Here is a 26,984-nt window from a genome sequence, read left to right as displayed (position 1 = left end):
GTGAATTTAAATCTGGGCTAGGCACAATGGACATTATATTTTCTGCTAATGGAAAATATATTGAGCCATTGTACCAAGTTGTGTATTAATCTGACAAAAAAAAATTTTTAATACCATCAATTGCAGTGCAATTTCAGGGATTCTTGGGAAACTAGGCTGCCCTACAAGTTATATGGAGATGCGCTATAACATGAAAGCACGAGTGACTTTAATGTATGTTTTATATCAGTTGATTACTGTGTGAAATAAGGTGATATAATTGCTCCTTAATTATGTTCTATATATTTCGTTGTAATACTGGTGTATGTTTTTACAATTGCGATATTGGGGTGAATATTCAATTTAGTAAATCAATTAAAGAGGTCTCAACCCAAAATTGAAAACATTTCAGAACCTTCTTGAACTTTTCTATGCAAATAATGCTGACCTCCTTTCACATTTAGAGAAGAACACACAACTAAGTATGAACACGTTATTAGAGGCATGCAAAGCTTTTGGATTTACTATCAGTCTAAAAAGAAATACGTATTCCGCGGCTGCCATATGTTGATCTTGGCTTCTGGTAAAAAGTTTAATGTTACGGAAAATTCTGTATATCTTGGTGATGTGCTAAGTAAAGACTGTACGCTTGATGCTGATATAAACCACAGAATTGCCAAAGCCGTTTCTGCTTTCTGCGAACTGGAGAAACGTGTGTGGTCAAATGTGGGAACCATATCAAAAAACAAAGCTTAGTGCGTGTTACGAAGCATGCGTTGTCACTACTTTGCTTTATTAGTCAGAGACTTAGATCACATATAGAAGGCACCTTTAGGTATTGAAAAGATTCCATCAAAGTTGTATTCGACGGATACCTGATATTGGAAAACTCTAGCGCCTGTCACTGTAGTTCTTGAAGGATCGAATATAGAAATGAAAAACAATTGTCTTATGGCGAGATGCATTGAGATAAAAAAATCACAATATAAAGAAAGAAAAGGGTTTAAGAATTCACTGAAAAACAACAAAAAATACTTGGACAGAAAGTTTGCGACGAACGAATCATATTTGGCCAGTAAATTTTGTATTAATTAAAGACTGCAAATACTCCGAATCGTAAGAAATGCTTGTAGTTCTTATTCTGTGAATATCTGAGATAATCAGGGATTAAGGTAAATAAACATTGTCAGTATCCATATTAAACGTATATATCTTAAAGTGTCGGTTGGTATATTAAAGGTGTACATATTAAAACGTTGGCAATGTGAATATTATTAAAGAATGATAAAAAAATAAATGCCAGTTCTTCTCTAATGAAAAATATAGATGTGAGCATAAGAAGAAAGAGTAATATGAACTTATATACACCATTTCTCTGAAAATCAAATCCGTCTTTATATATAACCTATAATGTAGGTACAAGGAGATCAATGTCTTCTAAAATAGATACTTAAGCAATTATCCGTATCTTTTGGACTAACAAAATATCAGTTAAAAATCTGTACCACAAAACAGGATTCAAACGAAGTGTTCTTTGAAATATAATACGGCTGTGATGACTAAGTCATCTACTCGGAATGAATCAGGCTAGCATTCAGGCAGGATCACACTGCAAGACAAGTGGCCTTTCTACAAACTTTTTATTATAAAAACACAGCTTCATTCGTCATGGATGACCCATTTGGTTAATAATTATGTTCGTTTTTCTAAATGATAATCCAATCTAATAGCACTAAATAATCGCAAGTAATTGAAATATTTAATTAAACAGAGAACTAACAGATGTAAACGGTATGATGAGCAACCAAAGATGAAAGCAGATTATGATTACGTGATATTTTTTTTAAGTTTCTGTAACATAATGTATATAAGCTCGTGGGAAAATATCAGCAGCAGCGAAGGCTGACTGGCTTGCGAATAGATTAGCAGCAGCAGCAGCCGCAAAAATGCAAATTAGGAAGTGTGCGCGAGAAAATAAAGGAGAAAAAAGATAAATAAATGCAGCATTTTGTTGGGAGAAGCTAAGTGCAGATCGAAGAAAATGGACGTGTAAAGTCTAGGACAAGAGTGGGCCGTTTGTGGCCGGCATGCGGTAGGAGGAAGAAGAAACCAACCAGTCTAAATGGACATGTGGCAGCGAGAGACTTTGGATGGTATCAAGACGGGAGAGTTACAGCAATGAATGCTTTTGCTAGAAACGAAAAGATTTTTTCCTTTCTATGTAACTGCAACGTTACATTTCTGTGTTGGCATAAATGTCAGACAATTAATGAAACAACAAGGTTATTTAAAAGATCATCTCGTTACAGAAAGTACAGAAATTATGGGTTGTCAGAGACTATTTTATAATTGTACATGACGAAATATCAAATCTAACAACTATATTTTGTTGAATTATATTTTGTCATATGTTGAATGAATGGTTTAAGTTTTCATAAATGTTCTTTCTATTAATAAATAAGTTCTTTGAAATTGAAATTTATTAGTGTTAAATACGATAAGTGATGATGATAGTTTTCCATATCAACGAATCAAATATTGCTTTAAAAATATAAGCTAACGGCAGTGAAAAAGAAAATTAAATTTTCATTACGGACTCTGTTTTTGCATAAGTAATATGGCCTGAAGAGTTCTCTACTTGTACCTGGCTGATTGAAACATGCTCATAAATGTGTAACGTCATATAAATGCTTATGTATAACCAATAAAAAGTATCACCGCAATTTGTAGTATCGTGAAGAATCCATGTAAAAGTCCCCATAACAATTTCGATAACATGGTTAAGTTGCCTGAGGCAGTCAACATGATGCTGTTCAATTTTTGTAGAATTGTTGCTTTAGTTCGCGTTTGTCTCTTTACTTTTCGCCCATAAATTTGAATAAACATGCACGATTTACGTCTGATTTTTCGGAAATAAATGCTTGTAGTTGTAGACCAGTTCTAAGCGAAAAAAAATTAAAGAAGGGATTAGTCACAAAAGTTGAATGGTGTGTGAAATAAAAAATGTAAAAAAGAACAGAATTGGAAAAAAATGCAATTCAATCAGGTTCAAGGGAATTTAATATATAAAAATCTGACTAATTTACGAATCCAAACTTAGACATATATATATATATATATATATATATATATATATATATATATATATATATATATATATATATATATATATATATATATATATATGAGGTTGCTATTTTCCAAAGGTAGGGAAACTAGTGAAATATAACGAAGTTCATTTAAGAGTGCTCAATACAGAAGTAGAGCAGGTTATATTTTTCTTACAGTAGTTTGTTGCTGCACAGTCATGAGCATGTTTCGGTTTACTCGTTTTCGAAAATAAGGGTTGTTTCCTGATGAGGTCTCTAGTTAGTAAATACTAGTAGACCGAAACATGCTCATGACTGTGTAGCAACAAACTACTCCTTATATAAAGACAAATATGTATACATATATATATATGTATATATATATATGTATATATATATATATATGTGTATATATAATCGGTTTTTTTTGTCAGCTTAGTTACACATGTTTCCACACTACCAGAATTGAATTAACGATCTGATGGTTTCCGCATACTTTGCAAGGTCTGCAAGTTCTGAAGAAACTATCGGATCGTTAATTCAATTCTGGTAGTGGCAACATGTGATTGATTACATTTTAAGTAAATTAATTTCTTTTAGTTTTATATGAAACATGAAAGGTATCGTAGAGTTTTTAAAGTTCATCCAATGTATTCGAATTTCTCGTTTACGAAAAACTGTTCAGGATACTAAAGATACGAGTGACGGGAAGATCATGCTCTTCTAGGGTGGCGCATGAAACATATATTAAAATAAGCAGAAACAAGCTGCCTTGGATATTTTCATCTCAAAGAGGCCATTAGTAAGCCAAGGTAAACATCAGTGATCAAAAAACAGAAGGGTATAAGAAAGTGATGAAAATTAGAAATTGAAAAAACAGGAATTAATTTTAAGTGTTTCGTAAAGTTTGAACATCGCATCACTCGAGAGGTTCCACATTTTTGTATTAAAATTTTTAACAATTATAAACAATATATATGCCACTCCCATTTGGGGTGAACCAAATTTATCGAAGGGAAAATTATTCCCAACTCGCATTTAGGTAAAAATGCACTTTCGTATAAATCCTTGAATTCATTCAAAATGTATCGCAAAAACTAAAACAAATAAAATAACATCTACTTTATTCATAGGTTAGGTTATATGCTATTTAGTTGTTGTTTCATTCTGGTTTACCCTTATAAAATTTAATGGGTGTCTTTTTATACAGCTTGGAACGGATTTGGCGATTTACGAGTGAAACGCCTTTCAGGATACGAAAATGTCAAAATATGAAAGCCAAACCGGAACCAATTAATTTCGTATTTAGAGATTCCATCAAAGAATTGGCAATTAATTTGAAGAAGGTTATAGTTGTTCATCTTAAGTTTTAAATTGTGTAAATAAATAAGAATAATGAACTCACATTACTTCCGCTGAGTCAGTAAAACTACTAATGCATAAAATGGACATATTAGGTTTGGATGAAATTGAACTCGGTTTACTAAATCCATAATCCGCATCAGTAAGTTGTATACAATCAGCATATCTATAATATTTGTAATGGGTGAATGAGAGAGAAGGATTGTGTGTTAAGGAGTGAGAGACATGAAGAGGTTGTGTGTAAAGTTAGAGAGAGAGAAAGAGAGTCTATATTAAAAGGGAGAACAAATGTATTGAGAGAGAGAGAAAGAGACGGAGACGCATACACTCAGAGAAAGAGATGGCATGAAAGGGGAGCGATAGTGAGAGGGGTGATGGACAGAGAGAGAGAGAGAGTGTATGAAAGGAAAGAGGAGGGCAATGCAATAGGCAACCAACATTGTACTCTTCTTTTATTCGACTTAAAAATCCATAATTCATTGCTGCTTGTTCTCTCGCCAAAATCGTTTTCCCACTCTCAATAAAGAATAACAGTGAAAAACAAATGAGTGTTTTAAACATTGACTGATGGTTACTTGCTTAGTTTATGCGGAGCCATTTTCATTTGTGTTTCAGCCTATTTTTTCTTATTCTTCAAAACGGCTGCCTAAGCTATTAGCCAGAGTACAACAAAGATTCCGTAAACCTAAACGTAAGCAAAATGCCTGAAATACATTGCAGATACTTTTAGAACATTTTTTAATTAATCTATCATTATTAATGCATAATATATATATACACATGCACGCACACACACGTAATATATACACACACACAAACACACACACACAAACATATATATATATATATATATATATATATATATATATATATATATATATAAGATAGGCGGTAATATGATTCATGCAAAAATTTACGGAGGTTCCAAGAATTCAACATCGCCAACATATATGTACGATCATTTTTGGGACGATACATTTTTTAATGAAATAAAGTCTCTACATCAGCACCTTTATTAGACACAAAATAGAAGAGGTAAGCATATGATTAAACACAGAGGAACATCCGCGGATGTTTACATTACAGATGCGCATAATAAAATGCAAATCACAATGACATTTTGCCCATTACGAATATTTGAAGAAATTAGATTCACATTCTATGTCTACAACATTCAAGTGTGATTTTGAATCTAGCAGAAAATTTATTAGTTTTTGTAAATATCAGCACAGTTCGTTTTCACTCTTTTCGATATTATTCGTGTTTCATGTGAGAATAAATAAGATAAATACGTTTATGAACAGATGTCATTCATTCAGCAGCACAAACTACTCAGAAAAGAAACAATTGAAACAACAGTTCAACAATCATCATGATGCAGTGAGTCGCATTTTTAAATTGAGGGAAAACGTCTTGCCGAAAGCCTTTTGCAATGGCAAACAAATCTAAACACAAGCTTATTTTTTCCCTAATACAGAAATGTCATTTACGTCAGTAACACTCAGTCCTCTGTTGAATACGACGACGGTCGATCAGTTGCAGCCATCTATCTCCAAGAAAACAATGTGCAGATTATGAAGAATGATAGTTTTGCACTGGGGATATTATTGTGAGAAAATGATGTGAGCCCCTTTTAGATAGACTCTTAAGCTCTCCATATATTGAGGTGAATTTTTGTTGAACATAGTCAGGAATCCGACTCCTCACTCAGCTAGGGTTGACAGCCGGGCCAAAAGGTCAGACAAATGCTGACTGACACTAATTTCTCAAAGGTAAACCTCCAGAACAATCTGTTGAAATTTAATAATAAATTATGTACGCTCTCTCTCTCTCTCTCTCTCTCTCTCTCTCTCTCTCTCTCTCTCTCTCTCTCTCTCGTTTTCACCGCGAGGAAAAATTTTTAATTGAGTTAACAAGGGCGACTTGCCGGGAACAGATGCATAAAAGCGCAAGTTTCGCAAATGTTTCTTTAATATCAAATTTAATTTCTATTTTAAAAAAAAAAAGATGCATTGTTCGCATATTCTATACAAACATTCAATTCTAACGAAACAACAATAATACTGAAAACGCTACACGTCCCATGAAACAGATGCAACCGACAAGATTTCCATGCCATGATCTAAAGGGGGGGTATCATATTTATTTGTATTTGTAGTGGCTATCATCCTAATCGGACTCAGCCGGCTTCTTCCTGAACACGAATACATCTCGAACCATCGCAGTTTAATTTCGACGATCTTGAACCAGGTCGCAGGAAATAGTTAAGTACTTGTGGACCCGATAGAGCCGCCAAATCGTCCTTAATCGTTGTCGCCCAGATCTTGAGCTGCCGACCAACATGTTTGTACGATTCAAGCAGGGAGGGTGGAGAGGACTGCAAATGAGCTCTCCTCCTGCTCGACAAGCTGTATGTTCAAACCACCGGAGATGTCATTGAAGAAGGGCGGACGGTAGGAGGCGTAAGTTTAGTCTTCGGCGAAGAGTAGAAACCGAAATAAAATCTTCACGGTGGCAGCGCAAAATGCTGTGAAGACAGTCGTTTATTATATATACGTTTGTAACATATTTGTGTTGAGAAGGGATTCTATATATGTGTATATTGTTTGGATCGTGATGTGTTTGAATGTGTACGTAGCCTAATAATTGTCTGGTGTGTTATAATCATAATCATATTATCTTGTACGTTGTGTTTGTTGAGTAACGGACTGTTGTTCTCGGATCCTTAATGTCTATTTTAGATCATAACTCGTCTAGGTGTTGCCGAGTGCTTGTGTGTCAGAACATATAATACACATAACATGACATGATGACATACCTGTTTCTGCTGTTGCTTCTGAGAGATTCGCAACCGTCCTTGGGGGAGCTGGAATCTGTTTAAAGGAACACCTCAAGACAGGACCCAGGTTAATGTGAGATTTTATGTATTTTATTCACTCCCAGGTATTCGTCATAGCAGAAGGGAATGATCGATGATCATTGGCTTGGAGTGTTCTTCTGTCTCAATTCTGAGACCCTTCCCTCTCCCTCATGAGGAGATTCGTTTTAGCCCACCTTTCTTCCTCGGTGTCTCCAATCCAACTGTTTTATGCTTGTGCTAATCGGAACACGTGACATGTGACACGTCATTTCCAATCCCTGTTCGGATGCTGTCTGGTGCAAACTGACCGGTCACAGAGTTTGACAACCTATCAAAAAACATGACGATTTAAATCTGTTGTCCACACATCGCTAGATAGATAGCTAATTATATATATATATATATATATATATATATATATATATATATATATATATATATATATAGGTTGATTATATTCAGCTTTCCCTCGCTACGGTATTAGAGATAGAACTGTTAATAGATGTTATAGAGGATCAGCTATTTCATGCGAGGGTTTTTTTTAGTAAAATTAAAGATATTATGATTAATCAAATTTCTGAGGCTTTCACTTATATTAGACAACTGCTTAATCAAACAAAAAAGAAGGTTTTGAAAGAAATAGCATTGATAATATTATTACAACTGGACACGATATATTAGGAAAGACTATTTCGTTCAATGGTACGATTATATTCTTGATATAATCGACACTAAATTATAAAAGCCACCTGTGGAAATCAAAAAATGTTTTAGTGTTGTATGAAAATAAAGGCTTTGATGATATAAATTTACCAAAAATATTAAATAAACAAAACAACATACAATTACTACCTAATGAGCTACAGACAAAAGATCAAAAATCAATAGTTACATATAAACTAGGGCAAAAAATACGCAATAAGGTTTTCAATTATAAAAAAAATGGTAGAACACATAAATATAAATGATAATATTATAAATATTCCAGATTGTGAATGTAATTCCTCTCCTTTCTGTAATAATGAGATAAAACATGTAATTACAGGAGATTTAAAGATAGTAAATAATTCTAAATTAAGAAAACTCCTTAGTAAAGATTCGAATTATAGAGAGCCTAAATAACACTAAATGCGTTAAAGAAGTAATTAAAGCACTAGAAGGTTTTATTATGTCTATGGTAAAGAAATATAAATTAGCACAGTCTAAGTTTGATGCATGGAAAAATAATATATTTGAATGCGTAAATGAAAAGGTTAAATGTATAAAAAATGTAAAGAACCTAAAAAACTAATCCTCTTCTAAAAAATTCAGAAATACTGGAGGAACTTAAAATACTTCAAGATAAGTTTGTAATAGTTCCTATTGATAAAGCGTCAAACAATATGGCTTTTATATGTAAAAAATATTATATACAACGTTTTCTAGAAATAGGAATTACAGGTAACGTTTCATATACCTATAAAGTAAGTAATATTAATTTAGATAGCATTATTCTGAATAATAATAATATTATTAGTGAAAAAATAGGATTAAAGTCAGACGAAAAAAAAAACTTCCATGCATATATTGGATAGCTAAAATGCACAAAAATCTAGTTAGCGCTAGGTTTATTGTAGGTTCAAAGACGTGCATTACTAAACCTTTAAGTAAAGCTATATCTAAAATATTTCAATTATTTATAAATCAAATAAATAATTTCCACCAGAAAAGAAAACTCTATAGTAATATTAATCTATTCTGGATAGTAAATAATTCACAACTAGTGAAAGAAAAATTAGATAAAATAAATTCCAGAAGAAAAGCAAAATCTATAGCTACTTATGATTTTAGTATGCTATATACTAAAATTCCGCACGAAAAACTTATAAAAGAATTAAATGATACTGTGGATTTAGCTTTTGAAGGTGGCAGAGGTAAACATGTACACTTTTCTAACTCTAAAGTTTTCTGGTGTAAAATAAAAATAGCAAAACTAGTGTTTCTAAAGGTATATTAAAAATACTTATAAGTCACCTTATTAAAGAATGTTATTTTCAAATAGGAAATAAAATATTACTCCAAACAATAGGTATCCCAATGGGATTGGATCCTGCACCATTTTGGCCAAATCTGTCTTTACATAGACTCGAATATGTCATCACAAGTAAAAACTGATATATCTAAAACATATAACTTTCATGGGTGTAGAAGATTTATAGATGACCTTATATGTATAAACGATAATGATTAATTCGAAAAAAATAAGCATCTTATATATCCAAAGGAGTTAGAATTGAATTGTGAACACAGAGGACAACATGTTACATTTCTGGATTTAGATATAAAAATTGAGGATGGGATTTTTCTTTATAAAATATTTGATAAAAGAAACTCGTTCCCCTTTCAAATAGTGCGTAAGCCACATAAAGGTAGTGCCTGCCCTGTTTTTATGTTTTATGGAACCATTATGTCAGAGTTTTTGAGAATAGCTCGCGTTACTTTAAAATTAATAGATTTGCTACCACCAGTGTCTAGCCTTGGAATAAGGATGATTAAACAAGGTAGGGATAAAACTAAAATATTTAAATAGTTAAATAAAGCATTTTTGTTATCCTGATGCTTTTGAATCGTTTAAAATTAACCAGAATATATTAGTAAAGATAATTTAAAACTTCATTAGTAATGTATAAAATGTATTATAAATAAATGTATATATGTATAAATATTTTTAACTTTCATATATATTTAATTTTCAATAAATAACAATGTAAATATACAAAATACTAAATCATAGTAGTGGGTGATAAGTAGTCAAATGGATTAATCCTAATCTTATAAATACAAGACAGGTAAATTAAAAAAATATATCCATTTGAATTTGGAAACAGATGAATCTCACAAGTAAGAAATTCATTTTTATAACATGAATAGGTTAGATAAAGTAATTAAGAATAGGAAACTAGATCTCATATTTGTAACATGTTTTTTCCTAAAATTAAGGGAGGTGATGTTTGATCAACACTGCTGAGGAGCCATGATGTAATATACTGTTTTGTTTTTAAATCCCCGAAAAAAAAATTTTGTATAGTTTCAAAGGTTAAAAACTTCCAAGACTATATATATATATATATATATATATATATATATATATATATATATATAACTAGATAAATAGATAAACAGATAAATAGATAGATACACATATAATTAGATAAACAAATAAATAGACAGATAAACATATAATTTACTGATTCTGCCCGGTATTCTCTAATACGTGAGACGGAAGTATGTGGGGAATGCTGCTCCTAATCGAAGAGTGGATGATTATCGTTTTCTCGTGGTTAACAACTGGGGAGCCTGTCATCGATCCAGGACGTCTCAACCAAATGGACATACCCAGTAACTCTCCGAGGCATGCATTTGATTTCCCTCAACAATGTGCTTTTGTCAGGCATAAGCAACAACCTAGAACTCAAGTGAAGATGTTACCAAGAGATCAGTTCGCGTGCCAAGTCGTAAAAATCGTGCAAATGCAATGCAGATGCTGACAAAACAACCATCATCAACATGCGATATACCTCTTCTACTACTAACGAGTTTTGTTACACAGTGGAAATGGTGCCGGACCTCAGTCACTGGGTTCCCGGTTTCGAATCTTTCCAAGTCTAACCACCCTGACGAGTCGTAAATGGTGAAACACGTATCTGTGGATAATTTTATGTATAACGTAAAAACGAATTGAATATAAGTGTTTATATGCCAAGTTTGTATTCGACCTTTTGTAAATTCTGACATATGCTTGTAACTCTTTAAGAAATACTTCATAAAAATTAACTTGTGACAAAGGATATCCAGTATAAAAACTAAAGACATTGAAATCGACCGAAGTAAGCGAAATTTTATCCTTTGTAAAAAAAAAACAATTAATTAAAAACAAAGCGTGTTCAAATCTATTGATAATAATAATGTAATTTTTCTTCGCTCCCCTCCACTTATTTTCTGCCTGATAAAATCAAAAGCTTTGGTAACAAGATATTGTAAATGCGTTCATCCTTGCACTCTTCAGAAATAGGCACACGTCTTTTTATATATATATATATATATATATATATATATATGTGTGTGTGTGTGTGTGTGTATGTATCTGTGTATGAGCGCACCATGCCTGCTCACACGTATCCAATTTTAGCACCTTAAGGAAAGTTTGACGTAAGCGGGAGAAACGCGGGTGTCTATGCATGCAGGCGCACATATGTGCATATATTTGCACGCCAGGGCGGGGATGTATGTGTACATGTGACCGTTTCTTTAAGTATATGTGTGTTTACGTGCGCATGTGTGTGCTTGCGCCCGCGACCGCTAGCTAACCCTCTCAAACAATTAACAACAAAATAAAAACTAAATAAATAAACCGAATCATAGCCCCCCCCCCCGCCTCAATTAACAACAAAATAAAAACTAAATAAATAAACCGAATCATAGCCCCCCCCCCCGCCTCCAAACATAAGCGAACACCCAACAGGTCAAGATATACTTACCAAGAAATCATCTCACCAACGAGACGCCAAAATCTTTAGCATTAAGACTCGAATTTTAAAGTAACCCCCTCCTCCTACCCCACATATTTCCCTTTCCCCCCCCATGTATCCCTATGCCCTCAGCCACACCAGAAATAAACTTCCCAGACCCTCCCCCACAAGTTCCTTAAACTCCAAAACTAAAACATTACCGACATACCAAGTGCCCTCCCCCACCTTCCCCCCTTGTTCTCTTCCTCTCTTTCTTCCGCCCTCCTCGCACCCTCGCAGCCCCCCCCCGACCTCATTCACTCTTTCATCCCATAATAACGAACATTTCTGTATAAGTCTGAGCAAGCTACAGACGGCCAAAAAAAACGGCCGGGTAGCTGAAACAATAATGTAACTTAACAGAAAGATACGGTAATAAAAAATAAAACGTATATATGTATATATATATGTGTGTGTGTGTGTGTGTGTGTGTGTGTGTGTGTGTGTGTGTGTGTGTGTGTGTGTGTGTGTGTGTCTGTGTCTGTGTGTAAAGAGAGAGAGAGAGAGACAAAGAGATCAAAACATGTCCGTGTGTTAGAATGTTTTCATTCTAAATTCTACGCAATTATGCTCAATGTAGTTCACATATCCATGGCTGAATATATTAAGAAGTGTTTTTTAAATAGTTTTTAAATCGAAAAAGTAGGGTTTAATATCAATGTCAGAGTGAGAAAAATAAACTTGATAGGTATAACATATATATGGTAATATAGAAACATTCTTAAAATAAATATACACACGCTCACATATACCTTTATTTATATAAAGATAAGTTGGTGTAAATATTTCTTTTTGTATAACGAAAGGGTAACTGTATCGACGGTGAAACGATTCAGACTCCACATCCAAGTTTTATGAGTCCCGGTTTCTTACAGTTATATTGTCGTAATGATAAGGTTTTTAAATACGAGAGAAATACATATTGAATTTAAGATCCAAAGACAGTTTATTTGAAGTATTATAAAGTGTTTTACTGAACATAAACCGTGCACGGACAAATGCTTTTAAAAAGGTGATTGGTCTCAGCAATGACATCATTCGTAGACATTTATGCTGACGACACTATCATCTATGGTAGAACATCAAAGACCGTAAATGACCAAGTTCTCTCTGATTCTCTCTCCTCTAATCTTGAGCATGTGGTACAATAGGGGTCGAGGTGGCTGGTTACTTTGAATGCATCTAAAACCAAGCTTCTATCTCTACACCATCTACGCTCTGATGCTAATTTGGCATGGGTAGAAAGCTTCTGGGCTTGACCTTTACTCCTGACCTGAAATTGAACACGTATATCAAATCCATTGCCAAGGTCGCTGGAAAAATGGTAGAATCCTTCTACCGCTCCAGTAGATATCTCACTGCTGATGCAATTCTCTACCTATATAAAAGCAAGGTACGGCCAGCGATGGAGTACTGTTGCCACATCTGGGCAGGAACTGCTAGAAGCAGATTATCCTGCTTTGACAGAGTTCAAAATAGACTTCAAAGCTTAGTGGGGAAACCCTTTTCTCTTCCCTGAAACCTTTTTCCCACAAAAGAGACGTTTCGAGCCCATCTCTGCTTTATCGTTATTTTCATGGCAAGTGCTGATCTGAACTCCAATCTATGCCCCCCCCCTCGCCAAACTTTCACGAAAAACACTCATCTAACCGAAGCTACTATCAATAATTTCCCACACTCCTTGTCTGTTCCGAGACCTAAATGTAGATTCCATGAACAAAGCTTCTTTCTTAGAACTGCACGCCTGTGGAAATCTCTTCCGATTGACTGCTTTCCAGCTTACTACAATCTGATTGTCTTCAAGTCCAACGTAAATAAGTTCTTGATGAACCGTCCCCCTAAGTAATCCAATTTACATTCCCACTACTTATGTTTACTACGCTATAATCACATTGACTAATGTATATCCATTAAACCTGGCATATTGATATGTGACAAGGGGGAGACATAAGCAATTATAGTAGAAACAAATGACGCTGGGTTAAACTGGGCTGAGAGGGAAACGATAACGAAATATCAAATTCTTCTTTATTACATAAAAAGAAATTGGAATCTTAGGAAGATCTCCAAAATTCCAGTAATTATAGGATAACAGTACTCATGAAAAAGAATTTCAAAAACTGCTTAGAAAATATACTTGATGAACAAAATGCAAAAGAAATTCCCACAATTGTACTTAAAGGGAAAATCTGAATATCTCGGTTAGAATGGTTGGCATCTGGTTAAACAAACTACTTAGAAAATTCATACACACACACACACACATACACACACACACATATATATATGTATGTATGTATATATATATATATATATATATATATATATATATATATATATATATATATATATATATATGGGTGTGTGTGTGTGCGTTTCGTTTTAAAATTCTTGAAATAGTTTTTATGGTAAACAACTGATAATACCTACAATAATATTAAGACTAGTGCAGTGGTTGTAAAAACTTCCAAGACTATATGTGTGTGTATGTATGAGTACATATACGTATATGTGTGTATATATGCGTACATATATGTGTATATATATTTATATGTATATATATATACGTATATATGTATATGTAGGTTCGAATATATATGTATGCATTTATATATATACATATATATATATGCATATTTATGTATATAATATCTGTGTATATATGTATGTATATATATATATATATATATATATATATATATATATATATATATATATATATATATATATAATTACGTCTGAATATGATTGTCGTCCTTTAAAATGTATGTTAATAAGCATGTTTACGTTACGAAATGGCGTCATTGTTGTATAGTCTTTGAAGTGTTAACAACTAAACGATTCGGATGAAAAATAATTATTTCTATATTTTTTCTTGAAAGATATTTTGCTACCCTCAGCAAACGAAACAAATTTACGAATAATTTTTTTCATTTACAATTATGATTTAAATGTCAGCATTTTTATTAATAAAAATAACGATGAAAAAATATCAAAAGGCCAGAATACTAAGAGAACATCTGAATAAATATAGTAAAAGAAAATATGTATTCATATCAACTTGAATAAATATTCAGATTAATTGTGAAGGTAAAAAGGGCAATTTGAGCTTACATGCGGCAACCTTGTAACGCTCGCTGCTCTTTTGTTGTCCTTTAGTTCTCATATTCTCTGACAATTGGGGAAAATTTCTGTCCATGAAGCAGTTATATATATATTATTTTTAAAATATAATTATCCACTGACACGTGTTTCGTCGTCTACGACTCATCAGAGTGGCTGAACCTAGCGAGATTCGAAATCGGGACTCCAGGGTAATGAGCCTGACCTCTTTATCCACTGGTCCATCTATATATATATAGCAAAACATGTAATTAGTACAAACCTGAAGGTGGTGCTCAATAATATTGCAGCGCAAATATATTTTTTTTATTTTATTACCGTTTTATCTGTTTTAGTTACATACGTTTCTGTTACCGAATCATATCAGCGACCCAGCAACTTTGTCAGACTTGAACAGAACATAAAAAACGTTCTGCCAAAATATACCCATTTCAATATATATATATATATATATATATATATATATATATATATATATATATATATATATATATATATATATATATAAACTCTATTCGATGATGAGGCCCCAGCTTGTGGGCTTTGGGAAGTGTGGCGCCATTCTTTAATTGGCATTGCTCACAGGTCCACTCTGACCTGAGTGGTAGCACCTGTTAGGGTCCCAACTATGAGTTAAATAGAAACCGACTTGAAAAAATATACATTCTATTAAAAGAATGTTTCTTCAAAATAACTCGATTTGGCATTAAATAACATAAAAAGGGTTGATATGCCGTAAAACAAAACCAACTAGCCATTGATTATTATATTGTACGCAATAAATTGTAGCGACTTCAAAAAAAAAATGTGCGTATAGACGTAAACTTGCGCGAGTTTAAATCGACTTACGCTTATTATGTTTCGTTTTTTTTTTTTCAATTTTGGCCCCTTAGCGGCTCTTTCTATCGACTAAAATTCAAATCGAATGTGTTTCACAGGTCCAAATATCCTACATATAAAGTTTTGCGTTAGTATACCAAAAATTGACAGTGTAACTTGGTAGAAACCGTTCCGCACACAGACAGGCAGACAATGTCACTTTTATATATTGATGGGTTGAAATAAACACGAAGTAAACCATGTTATAGAGTAACGTAATATCATAGTATATTTATATATATATATATATATATATATATATATATATATATATATATATATATATATATGATACATATTTTTATATATCATTATTTAGAATAATCGTTAATTTTGTCACGTGATCAGAGACTGTTCTTACTTGCTTCACACTGAGCAAATTAGGCGCTAGCCCGTTTTTTAATGTGGGGTGGGAAACCAGCTCCCCCAAGGAGGCACTCTAGCAATTGTCTGATATGAAGGGTTTTCCTCCTGGCTCAAAGGCCAAGAACACAAGCATCTTGGGAAACTTCTTTCTCAGAGAGACTTCTTGCTCCCGCCTAACGCGATCAGAGACGCATTGTATCGGCTCTTTTATAAATTCGATATTCCAGGCACAAGGGTCGCTTCTTATCCTGGAAAAGTTATCCCCCTTGAATATAATGTGAGCAAAGATTTATTTTTGTATCAAAATCATAATTTTATTCTTAATTTCATTCGCAGATAAATAAACAGTCCTTGACCTTTATACAAAATCTAAACTCTTTGTCTATTTCTTTTATATTATAATTAGATTCGTCAGTTTTTTCATCGTTTTGTCTATGTGCTAATTTTCAACTATGTTTCTTTTAAAATATATACAGGATGTCCGTAAAAATGTGGACACATAGGTTAAGTATTGCTGTTTTTTGTTTGTTTTTTTTTGTTTTTTGTTTGTTTGTTTTTTTTTTGTATTTTGTTGTACTTTAATTCATGTCAACTATCGTTGAGAATTTTAGGCTAAAAACGTACATGTTTTATCTACGATTGCTTATGTGTATTAATTTTTTAATGAGATTTATTTTACGTATAAAACTGATCTTCCCAAATGGTAACTTATTTATTATTCGCTAAAATTGCTTAACTCAGGGAAAAAAAAGTGTGTCAAAGTGATTATGATCATATAATTTAGTACAGGTTGTTCCAAAAGTATTGGTCACCTTTTAACATTGAATATCTCGAGAACTATATAGGATAAGGACCTGAAAAAAATTTAATAGCCTTAAAAATGTAACTTAATGGATTTAACTTGTAAATGACACACCTTCCATCATATGAAATGATTTCTTGTGCCACATATTTATTTGTTTCCCCACTGTAACAGGGTCGAAAGGTAAACAAACCAAGCTCTCCCTAGTAAGCACTTTTATAGTCGATCAGCGAAGTTGCAAGGCTGATATGCAATAATACTGTGTCGAGACCTTATAGATAGCGTGTGTATTATTTTGTTTAATGTGTTGAGCTATTGATGTACCGGGCAAAAGAATGTCCTTTTTCCCAATTTTTTACAAAATAATTTATTTCATCTATACATTGTTACTTTAATTAATATTGTTTTTCTATTCATTGTTACTTTAATTAATAATGTTTTTCTATTGATTGTTACTTTAATTAATAATGTTTTTCTATTCATTGTTACTTTAATTAATAATGTTTTTCTATTCATTGTTACTTTAATTAATAATGTTTTTCTATTGATTGTTACTTTAATTAATAATGTTTTTCTATTCATTGTTACTTTAATTAATAATGTTTTTCTATTGATTGTTACTTTAATTAATATTGTTTTTCTATTCATTGTTATTTTAATTAATATTGTTTGTCTATTCATTGTTACTTTAATTAATATTGTTTTTCTAATCATTGTTACTTTAATTAATATTGTTTTTCTATTCATTGTTACTTTAATAAATATTGTTTTTCTATTCATTGTTATTTTAATTAATATTGATTTTCTATTCATTGTTTCTTTAATTAATATTGATTTTCTATTCATTGTTACTTTAATTAATAATGTTTTTCTATTCATTGTTATTTTAATTAATATTGTTTTTCTAATCATTGTTACTTTAATTAATATTGTTTTTCTATTCATTGTTACTTTAATTAATATTGTTTTTCTAATCATTGTTACTTTAATTAATATTGTTTTTCTATTCATTGTTACTTTAATTAATATTGATTTTCTATTCATTGTTACTTTAATTAATATTGATTTTCTATTCATTGTTACTTTAATTAATATTGTTTTTCTATTCATTGTTACTTTAATTAATATTGTTTTTCTAATCATTGTTACTTTAATTAATATTGTTTTTCTATTGATTGTTACTTTAATTAATAATGTTTTTCTATTCATTGTTACTTTAATTAATATTGATTTTCTATTCATTGTTACTTTAATTAATATTGATTTTCTATTCATTGTTACTTTAATTAATATTGTTTTTCTATTCATTGTTACTTTAATTAATATTGTTTTTCTAATCATTGTTACTTTAATTAATATTGTTTTTCTAATCATTGTTACTTTAATTAATATTGATTTTCTAATCATTGTTACTTTAATTAATATTGTTTTTCTATTCATTGTTACTTTAATAAATATTGTTTTTCTATTCATTGTTATTTTAATTAATATTGATTTTCTATTCATTGTTTCTTTAATTAATATTGATTTTCTATTCATTGTTACTTTAATTAATAATGTTTTTCTATTCATTGTTATTTTAATTAATATTGTTTTTCTAATCATTGTTACTTTAATTAATATTGTTTTTCTATTCATTGTTACTTTAATTAATATTGTTTTTCTAATCATTGTTACTTTAATTAATATTGTTTTTCTATTCATTGTTACTTTAATTAATATTGATTTTCTATTCATTGTTACTTTAATTAATATTGATTTTCTATTCATTGTTACTTTAATTAATATTGTTTTTCTATTCATTGTTACTTTAATTAATATTGTTTTTCTAATCATTGTTACTTTAATTAATATTGTTTTTCTATTGATTGTTACTTTAATTAATAATGTTTTTCTATTCATTGTTACTTTAATTAATATTGATTTTCTATTCATTGTTACTTTAATTAATATTGATTTTCTATTCATTGTTACTTTAATTAATATTGATTTTCTAATCATTGTTACTTTAATTAATATTGTTTTTCTATTCATTGTTACTTTAATTAATATTGATTTTCTATTCATTGTTACTTTAATTAATAATGTTTTTCTGTTGATTGTTACTTTAATTAATAATGTTTTTCTATTCATTGTTACTTTAATTAATATTGTTTTTCTATTCATTGTTACTTTAATTAATATTGATTTTCTATTCATTGTTACTTTAATTAATATTGATTTTCTAATCATTGTTACTTTAATTAATATTGTTTTTCTATTGATTGTTACTTTAATTAATATTGTTTTTCTATTCATTGTTACTTTAATTAATATTGATTTTCTATTCATTGTTACTTTAATTAATATTGATTTTCTATTCATTGTTACTTTAATTAATATTGTTTTTCTTTTCATTGTTACTTTAATTAATATTATTTTTCTATTAATTTAATTATTATTTTTTTATATTCCTTGTTACTTTAATATTTATTGTTTTTCTATACATTGTTACTTTAATTAATGTTGATTTTCTATTCATTTTTACTTTAATTTATATTGTATTTCTATTCATTGTTACATTAATTAATATTGTTTTTCTATTCATTGTTACTTTAATTATTATTGTTTTTCAATTCATTGTTACTTTTAATAATATTGATTTTCCTTTATTGTTACTTTAATTAATATTATTTTTCTGTTCATTGTTACTTTAATTTAATTTGTTTTCTATTAATTTTTACTTTAATTAAATTTGTTTTCTTTTCATTGTTGCTTTAATTAAATTTGTTTTCTATTAATTGTTACTTTAATTTGTGTTGTTTTTTCTATTCATTGTTACTTTAATTAATGTTGTTTTCATATTCATTTTTACTTTAATTTATATTTTTTTCTATTCATTGTTACTTTTATTAATATGGATTTTCTTTTCATTGTTACTTTAATGAATATGGATTTTATTTTCATTGTTACTTTAATTAATATTATTTTTTATACATTGCTACTTTAATTAATATTGTTTTTTATACATTGTTACTTTTATTAATATTATTTTTCTTTCATTGTTGCTTTTATTAATATTGTTTTTCTATTTATTGTTACTTTAATTATTATTGTTTTTCTTTTATTGTTACTTTAATTAAATTTGTTTTCTTTTCATTGTTACTTTAATTAAATTTGTTTTCTATTAATTATTACTTTAATTAATATTATTTTTCTGTTCATTGTTACTTTAATTAAATTTGTTTTCCATTAATTGTTACTTTAATTAATATTGTTTTTTTATTCATTGTTACTTTAATTAATGTTGTTTTTCTTTTCATTATTCCTTTAATTATTATTGTTTTTCTTTTCATTGTTATTTTAATTAATATTGATTTTCTTTTCATTGTTATTTTAATTAATATTGTTTTTCGATTCCTTGTTACTTTAATTAATATTGATTTTCTTTTATTGTTACATTAATTAATATCGTTTTTTCTATTCATTGTTACTTTAATTAATATTGTTTTATATTCATTGTTACTTTAATTAATATTGTTTTTCTATTCATTGTTACTTTAATTAATATTGATTTTCTTTTCATTGTAATTTTTATTAATAATATTTTTCTATTCATTGTTACTAAATTAATATTGTTTTCGATTCCTTGTTACTTTAATAAATATTAATTTTCTTTTATTGTTACTTTAATTAATATTGTTTTTTCTATACATTGTTACTCTAATTAATTTTTTTCTATTACTTGTTTCTTGTATTATTATTGTTTTTCTATTCATTGTTACTTTAATTAATATTGTTTTTCTAACGTGGTTTGAGCTAAAATGCTTTCTTTCCGGGTGTCTAATCTGTGTCGTCCGTGTCATATTATTGCAAGTCATCTCATTTTTTGCTTTTCTATTTATTCCAGGTTTCCGACTATCCGACCCGTAATCATCCGATCTATCTTTGTAGAAATCATGCTGGCTTGAAGTTCCCCAGTGGACACGCAATGTATATCACATACCGGCCATCTGAAGCGACCAGAATCATTAAATTCACTCTTAAGATCACTCACGTTGGTTAGTAACAGTTTCTTACGACTATATTTAATTCACGTAAGTTACGCATGTCAATATAAGAGTCCCACCAAGACGATAGGAGTCAATTTGTGTTGTCATGAGAGCCCCATTTCTACAATTATAACTGATTTTGTTTAATCATAATTATTGCAGAACATTTTTTTAATTTAGAGATATGCAATGGTTTTAAAAATTTCAAAAATTCAAGTACAAATGTACATGCAGTTAAACAAAATATATAACGAAATAATTAGTATGAAATATAAATGTGTTCTTCATTTCAATATAACAAAAATTAAATTAATAGTTTAATTTTACCGAATGCAACAGCAACAAATCCAATGCATATAAATAACAATAGTTCAAACACCTTTTTATTGCATTTTCACCCCAATCAAGGCAAAGTGCCACTTTGATGTTGGGGGCAACCATCTGGGACATGATTTGCAGAGTTGTAAGCTATGTTTATTTTCAGAACAGTTTCCGATGGTTAGTTGTTCTACACAAGTCCTGGAGGTGACTGGTTCTCAGTAGACAGAACAAAAGATTCTTCACGTGTTGACACGAAAAGAAAAAAACATATGCGAAGTTGCTACAGAAAAGGTTTAATATTTATGGAACAATTCTGGTTTCTGATTGGTTGGTAGCAGAACGTTAACTAAATTGATTCGTCAGTTTCTAGCAGCATCGTTTATAAATAGAATTTCCCGACTGTGCGGGATCATACCCCATTATACCTCAAAAATATTGCAACAGATACTATATAGGGAGTTGAGCAGCAAGATGTCTGTTTCCATCACACCTGAACTTCTACATGTGAGTACACTCAGGGAAGCAGGAACCCGGAAGGGAATTCCAAAGTCTAGCTGTACTAGAAAAGAAACTATTAGAGTAGAATGCTTTCTGGCATCTCGACATCTCTACTGTGTATGGGGTGGGATTTTGCTGCTTGTCAGATTTATCGGAGGCATTTACGTCGAGAGGGGTACATGAGCTTGTATTTTTTGGAGCACCTACCATTATTGTCATGTTTTGTCCCAAGGCTTGACATCACTTGTTGTCGACAATCTTTGGCATATCGGGTAAACATTCTCATGGCAAATGATCATCAATCAACCTAGTCATGTGAAAAGTTTCTACATGAATATTGTAAATCATTTATAAGTTTTCGTCATATAACTACATGTAAGTCGTTTTATTTTATTTGATAAAAAATAGTGAAAACTCGAAAAGCGAGGATGAATAAGAATTTCTCACTATTTTTCTGATATTCCTCGTATTTTGATATTTTCCTTCCTCTTTGCTGTCTGTGCGGGCCGTAAATAAACTTGCAACAGCCCGTACGCGGCCCGCATATTTGAAATACTTGATACAAGTCATAATGACAGTCTCAATGTAACTGCACTGTTGTTATTTTCTATTAAAAAAATAACTACTGAATTTATTTTAGACAATCAAACATTTATATTTACGGATCTATAAATAAAGTATACCTTTTCTCTATCTATAGGATATAGATGAAAGCATCTCGCTAAAAACGGGGTGCGAAAAAGCGTTAACTAGAAATACATCAAAAATCGAAGGGTAGCGACCCCAAGAGAAAATGATAAATAAAATACAGCAGAAATGAAACGTTAAAAAACGACGTGGCGTATGCTGCTATTATTGCTGGTTTTTCTTTTGTTTTGTTTTTTCCTTGTTTTATTTTTTGGTTTTGTTTTTGGTTTTTTTTATTTTGTTATGGGACTTTTATGCTAGAACCGTCCATGTTTTTTCTACGATTGCTTATGTGGATTAATTTTTTAATGAGATTTGGTTTACATATAACAACTGGTCTTCCCAAATAGCAACTCATTTATTATTGGGAGAGCTAAAAGTTGCTTTATTGCTTTAATTTTATTTGAAGAAGTATGTCAGCGTGACTATGATAGTATATTTTAGTACAGGTGTTCCAAAAGTATTGGGCTCAGTTTGACATTAAATCTCTCGAGAACTATTAAGGATAAGTATCTGGAAAGAAATAAAAAAAAAACGTCAATAGCTTTACAAAAGCCTTAATGCATTTAGCTTGCAAATAGCATCACTTTCATCTTACTACCATTCATAGTTAAGCAGATATGAGGACTTAAAATTTTCCCAAAACTTTTGGAACACCCTGTATTATGAGATTTTAATGTCCATGAGACTGGTATTATATTATAGGTCATTGGCCCTTTCTGTAACTCATATGTCGTCTGATGCACTTTGGTCAACAAAGAACACGCCATCGCATTAATGGCCAAACTCCTGTTGGTTTGGAATCTATAGAACACCTCTGATAGCTAAAAAAAAAAAACAAAAAAAAAAAACAAAGCCATTGCGCCTGCGCATTCTTATTTTTCATTCTACTGTATCGTTACGATTGTTGCGAGTTTAATCTTTCCCTGACTTCCGGCCTACATGCCTTCAGGTCATTCAAGTACTTTTCAATAACTGTAATCTTTATTCACAACCACACAGGGACACACGTACAAACACCCCTTTGTCCTTGAGATGACTATTAATCAGACTCCCTGTTATTTCTCATTCAGTCTAACTTCTGCTAACCTTTCTTTGTTTATAACGTAGTACAATAATTTATCAATTTTTGTATATATTAATAATAATTCCATTATCGTACTAAAAGCCAGTTGCGTCATTCACCTTAAACCAATTGCTTCTTTATTCTTATATAGTTTTATCTGTTAACTAACATATTACAGAACAGTTCTTAAGAGTAATGGTTTAAAAGTATTATTACACTTAGTAGTAGTATTTTTGTTATATATATATATATATATATATATATACATATATATATATATATATATATATATATATATATAGATAGATAGATAGATAGATAGATAGATAGATAGATAGATAGATAGATATATATTGGTGAAATACGTACTAGATTGTGTTTAAATTTTGTTATTGAGGAAATGGTATTTTCCACTAGAAATCACAAATTTAATAGCTGTCCCGTTTTTAAACATACGGGACAATCATGTTGACACACCGGTTCTCGACAGATCGTCGGTTAAGTAACGATGAGCTTGGCCAGTACCATATGGGTGGCGATTTAGGAAGGCTAATGACGTATGTACCGCGCCGATTCGTAGAAATTTCCAAGTTAATATCTGAGGGCGCGTTTAACTCACGGGGGAGATACACTCTCGAAAAGCAACAGGAAAATTCCGTCTTTACTTGTCTTCCCGAGATTATTATGGCTGTACAATTTGGAGAGCCGTGGTCGCCGTTGTTGTTAAAGCAGCAGGGCCTTCGTATGCATGTTTTTAAACCATCGCTTACATGGAAAATATTGTATTATCTACATTTTCTATTTTACAATTAAAATTAAGGTTTCCTGGGGGGGGGTTATTCTTATATAGCTGTATTCGCTTTTATATTCGGATATTTTCCACCAGTACTTCGTCTTATGAAAGTGCTAAGTGCCCGATATGTTGAACTTAGAATCCCTAAAAATTTAAACTGCTTTATATATATATATGTATATATATATATATAGAAAGAGAGAGAGAGAGAGAGAGAGAGAGAAATAGAGAGACTTAAAAGATGGCAGCATACTCTTAATCGCATAGCCGTTGATTGTAACAGCCCGCTTCCATAACTTCATAAGTACTTAAATTCGATTATATTTAAATGTTAATTGCCGATGGCCAAGAGGAAAGGCGCTTACACGCAGAGCGAAGGTTGACTTTGTTAACTTGGCTCAACTCTACTGACAAGTAGTAAGTATCACTTCCTGCATTGATGATTGCGTAAACATGAAGCAAAAATTGTTATAGGTATAAAGCATTATCAATATTATTTCATTTAAAATCGAATGTAACAGCTGTCCTTTTTTAAAATCTCCGAAAAAGCTGATAATTCTTTCACTATTTAAGTTTTCGTGTTTATTTTTCGTTGTTATATAGTTGTATCTTTTTTTATAATTGTTAATTTTCCACGTGTATACAAGTTTATTTACTGTAGATTGGGGGGATTCATTTATTAAATTGAAAATTGCTTTCGTTGCTTTAAAGTAAACATTTTTCTTTGTAGGTTTAAATCCGTGCAAATCGACGCCATGTTTGAACGAAGCGAGTTGTCTGGATTTAGGCAATTCTTTTTCCTGTCTATGCCCTCCCGGTTTTACTGGCTCGACGTGCGAATTTCAAATCGACGAATGCGCCTCTAATCCTTGCATGAACGGGGGTAATTGCAGGGATTATATTAACGGCTTTGTATGCAGCTGTCCGTACGGTTATACGGGGGCCCGCTGTGAAGAGTTTGCAGATCGATGTCAAGGGCTCCCTTGTTACAATGGGGGTCACTGTTTGGAGAACGAAAACGGGACATTTTCGTGCGTCTGCCTCAGTGGCTATAAAGGTCGGATGTGTGAGAACCGATGGGACGGTGTAATTGTCGGGTTGACCTGCGATCGGGTCCGATGTAAAAATGGTGGTACCTGCTTGACTAATCGGGTAAATGGCTATCTTTGTAAATGTCCACCAGGAGTTATGGGGCCTATGTGCGAGGTGGTCACTAACAAAGGTTGTCGGGGAAACCCATGTGCAGAGGGCGCGACCTGTATCAGATTTGAGGAAAATGAAGATGATACGGAAACTGACGATGACCAAACTCCTACATTTAAATGTTTGTGCCCTGAAGGTCGCATAGGTCTATTCTGCCAGGAGTATGTGAACTCCTGTTTGACAACCGAATGTCATAACGGAGGGAACTGTGTTTCGGTTAAAAATGACTTTTACTGCAATTGTACGTCCGGTTGGAATGGTCGGCTTTGTGAACATGATATTGACGAGTGCCAATCTAATCCTTGCCAAAATGAAGGTCGATGCGAGAACACGTTTGGAAGTTATGCTTGTATATGTAAAAAAGGCTTTAAAGGGCGCAACTGCTCGTCCAACATTGATGACTGCTCAGCGAACGCTTGTCAGAATGGTGGCACGTGTATTGACCTGTTGAACAAGTACAAATGCAAATGTCTATCAAATTACTGGGGTAAAAAATGCCAGCATAAGCGTTACCCTTGCTACCGCAAACCGTGTAAAAATGGCGGCCAATGCGTCAGTTACAAGAACGACTTTGAGTGTGATTGCGCGCGGGGTTTCACGGGCCGCACTTGCAGTGAGGAAATCGATTCGTGCACCTCCCAACCTTGCAAAAATAACGGGACATGTGAGTCAACTAAGAAAAGCATTGACTTCGACTGCAAATGTCCACCCGGTTTCCTCGGCACACACTGTGAACTGCGAAATAACTGTTTTCCAAACCCGTGCCTCAACGGAGGGCGCTGTCTTGAGCAACTAGGCACGTATTCTTGCAAGTGCCCAGCTGGATTTGAGGGCTCCCACTGCGAGGTGAATATGGATGATTGTCAACCAAACCCGTGCACCCATGGAGGACGTTGTGAGGATCTTGTATCTGGCTTTCGCTGTTGGTGTGCTGAAAATTACAAAGGACGATTGTGCGATCTGTTCAAGTATGAAGGTGAGTTAAGTTCCATTGACTATTTTTACAATTTCAGTCGATGTATACTACAATTTTAAAGAACAAAGTTATATAACACGCACGCACGCACGCACACGCATGGTCTCTCACTAATGAATATGTGGTAAATTTCAAAACACAGGTAACCTTAAGTACTTTCAGAAGTAATAGCCAATAATAAATTCCCAACAAATAAAGCAGATTTTCTGACTGAAAATTGAATCCGCATCGAAGGTTTTATCAAATGAACTCATCAGATTGTCTTATAAACAGAACTTAAAAAATTACGTCAACAATATTATTATAGTTTAGCATGACGTCAGAGTTTCATTATTTGTCATGTTTCAGAACATGAATTCAAACATGATAAATATAAATAACTCAATGGATAAACATTATTTA

General features: G+C 31.6%; 1 protein-coding gene across 3 annotated transcripts in view; it reads left to right on the top strand.

Moving 5' to 3' along the window:
• Nucleotides 1–26,984, top strand: part of LOC145260389 (uncharacterized) — a 649,016-nt gene that overhangs the window by 385,763 nt on the left and 236,269 nt on the right. For all 3 annotated transcript variants that reach the window (XM_080118365.1, XM_080118344.1, XM_080118355.1), the window contains exons 7-8: nucleotides 20,897–21,047; nucleotides 25,134–26,582. In XM_080118365.1, coding sequence (XP_079974491.1) covers nucleotides 20,897–21,047; nucleotides 25,134–26,582 — 1,600 coding nt within the window. The remainder of the gene's footprint in view (nucleotides 1–20,896; nucleotides 21,048–25,133; nucleotides 26,583–26,984) is intronic.

The sequence above is a fragment of the Euprymna scolopes genome, chromosome 3 (genome assembly GCF_053919585.1).
Source record: "Euprymna scolopes isolate OS-2025 chromosome 3, ASM5391958v1, whole genome shotgun sequence".
NCBI lineage: Eukaryota > Metazoa > Mollusca > Cephalopoda > Sepiida > Sepiolidae > Euprymna > Euprymna scolopes.
Note: the sequence above shows the minus strand (reverse complement) of the source record. Positions and strands in the feature narration are given on the sequence as shown.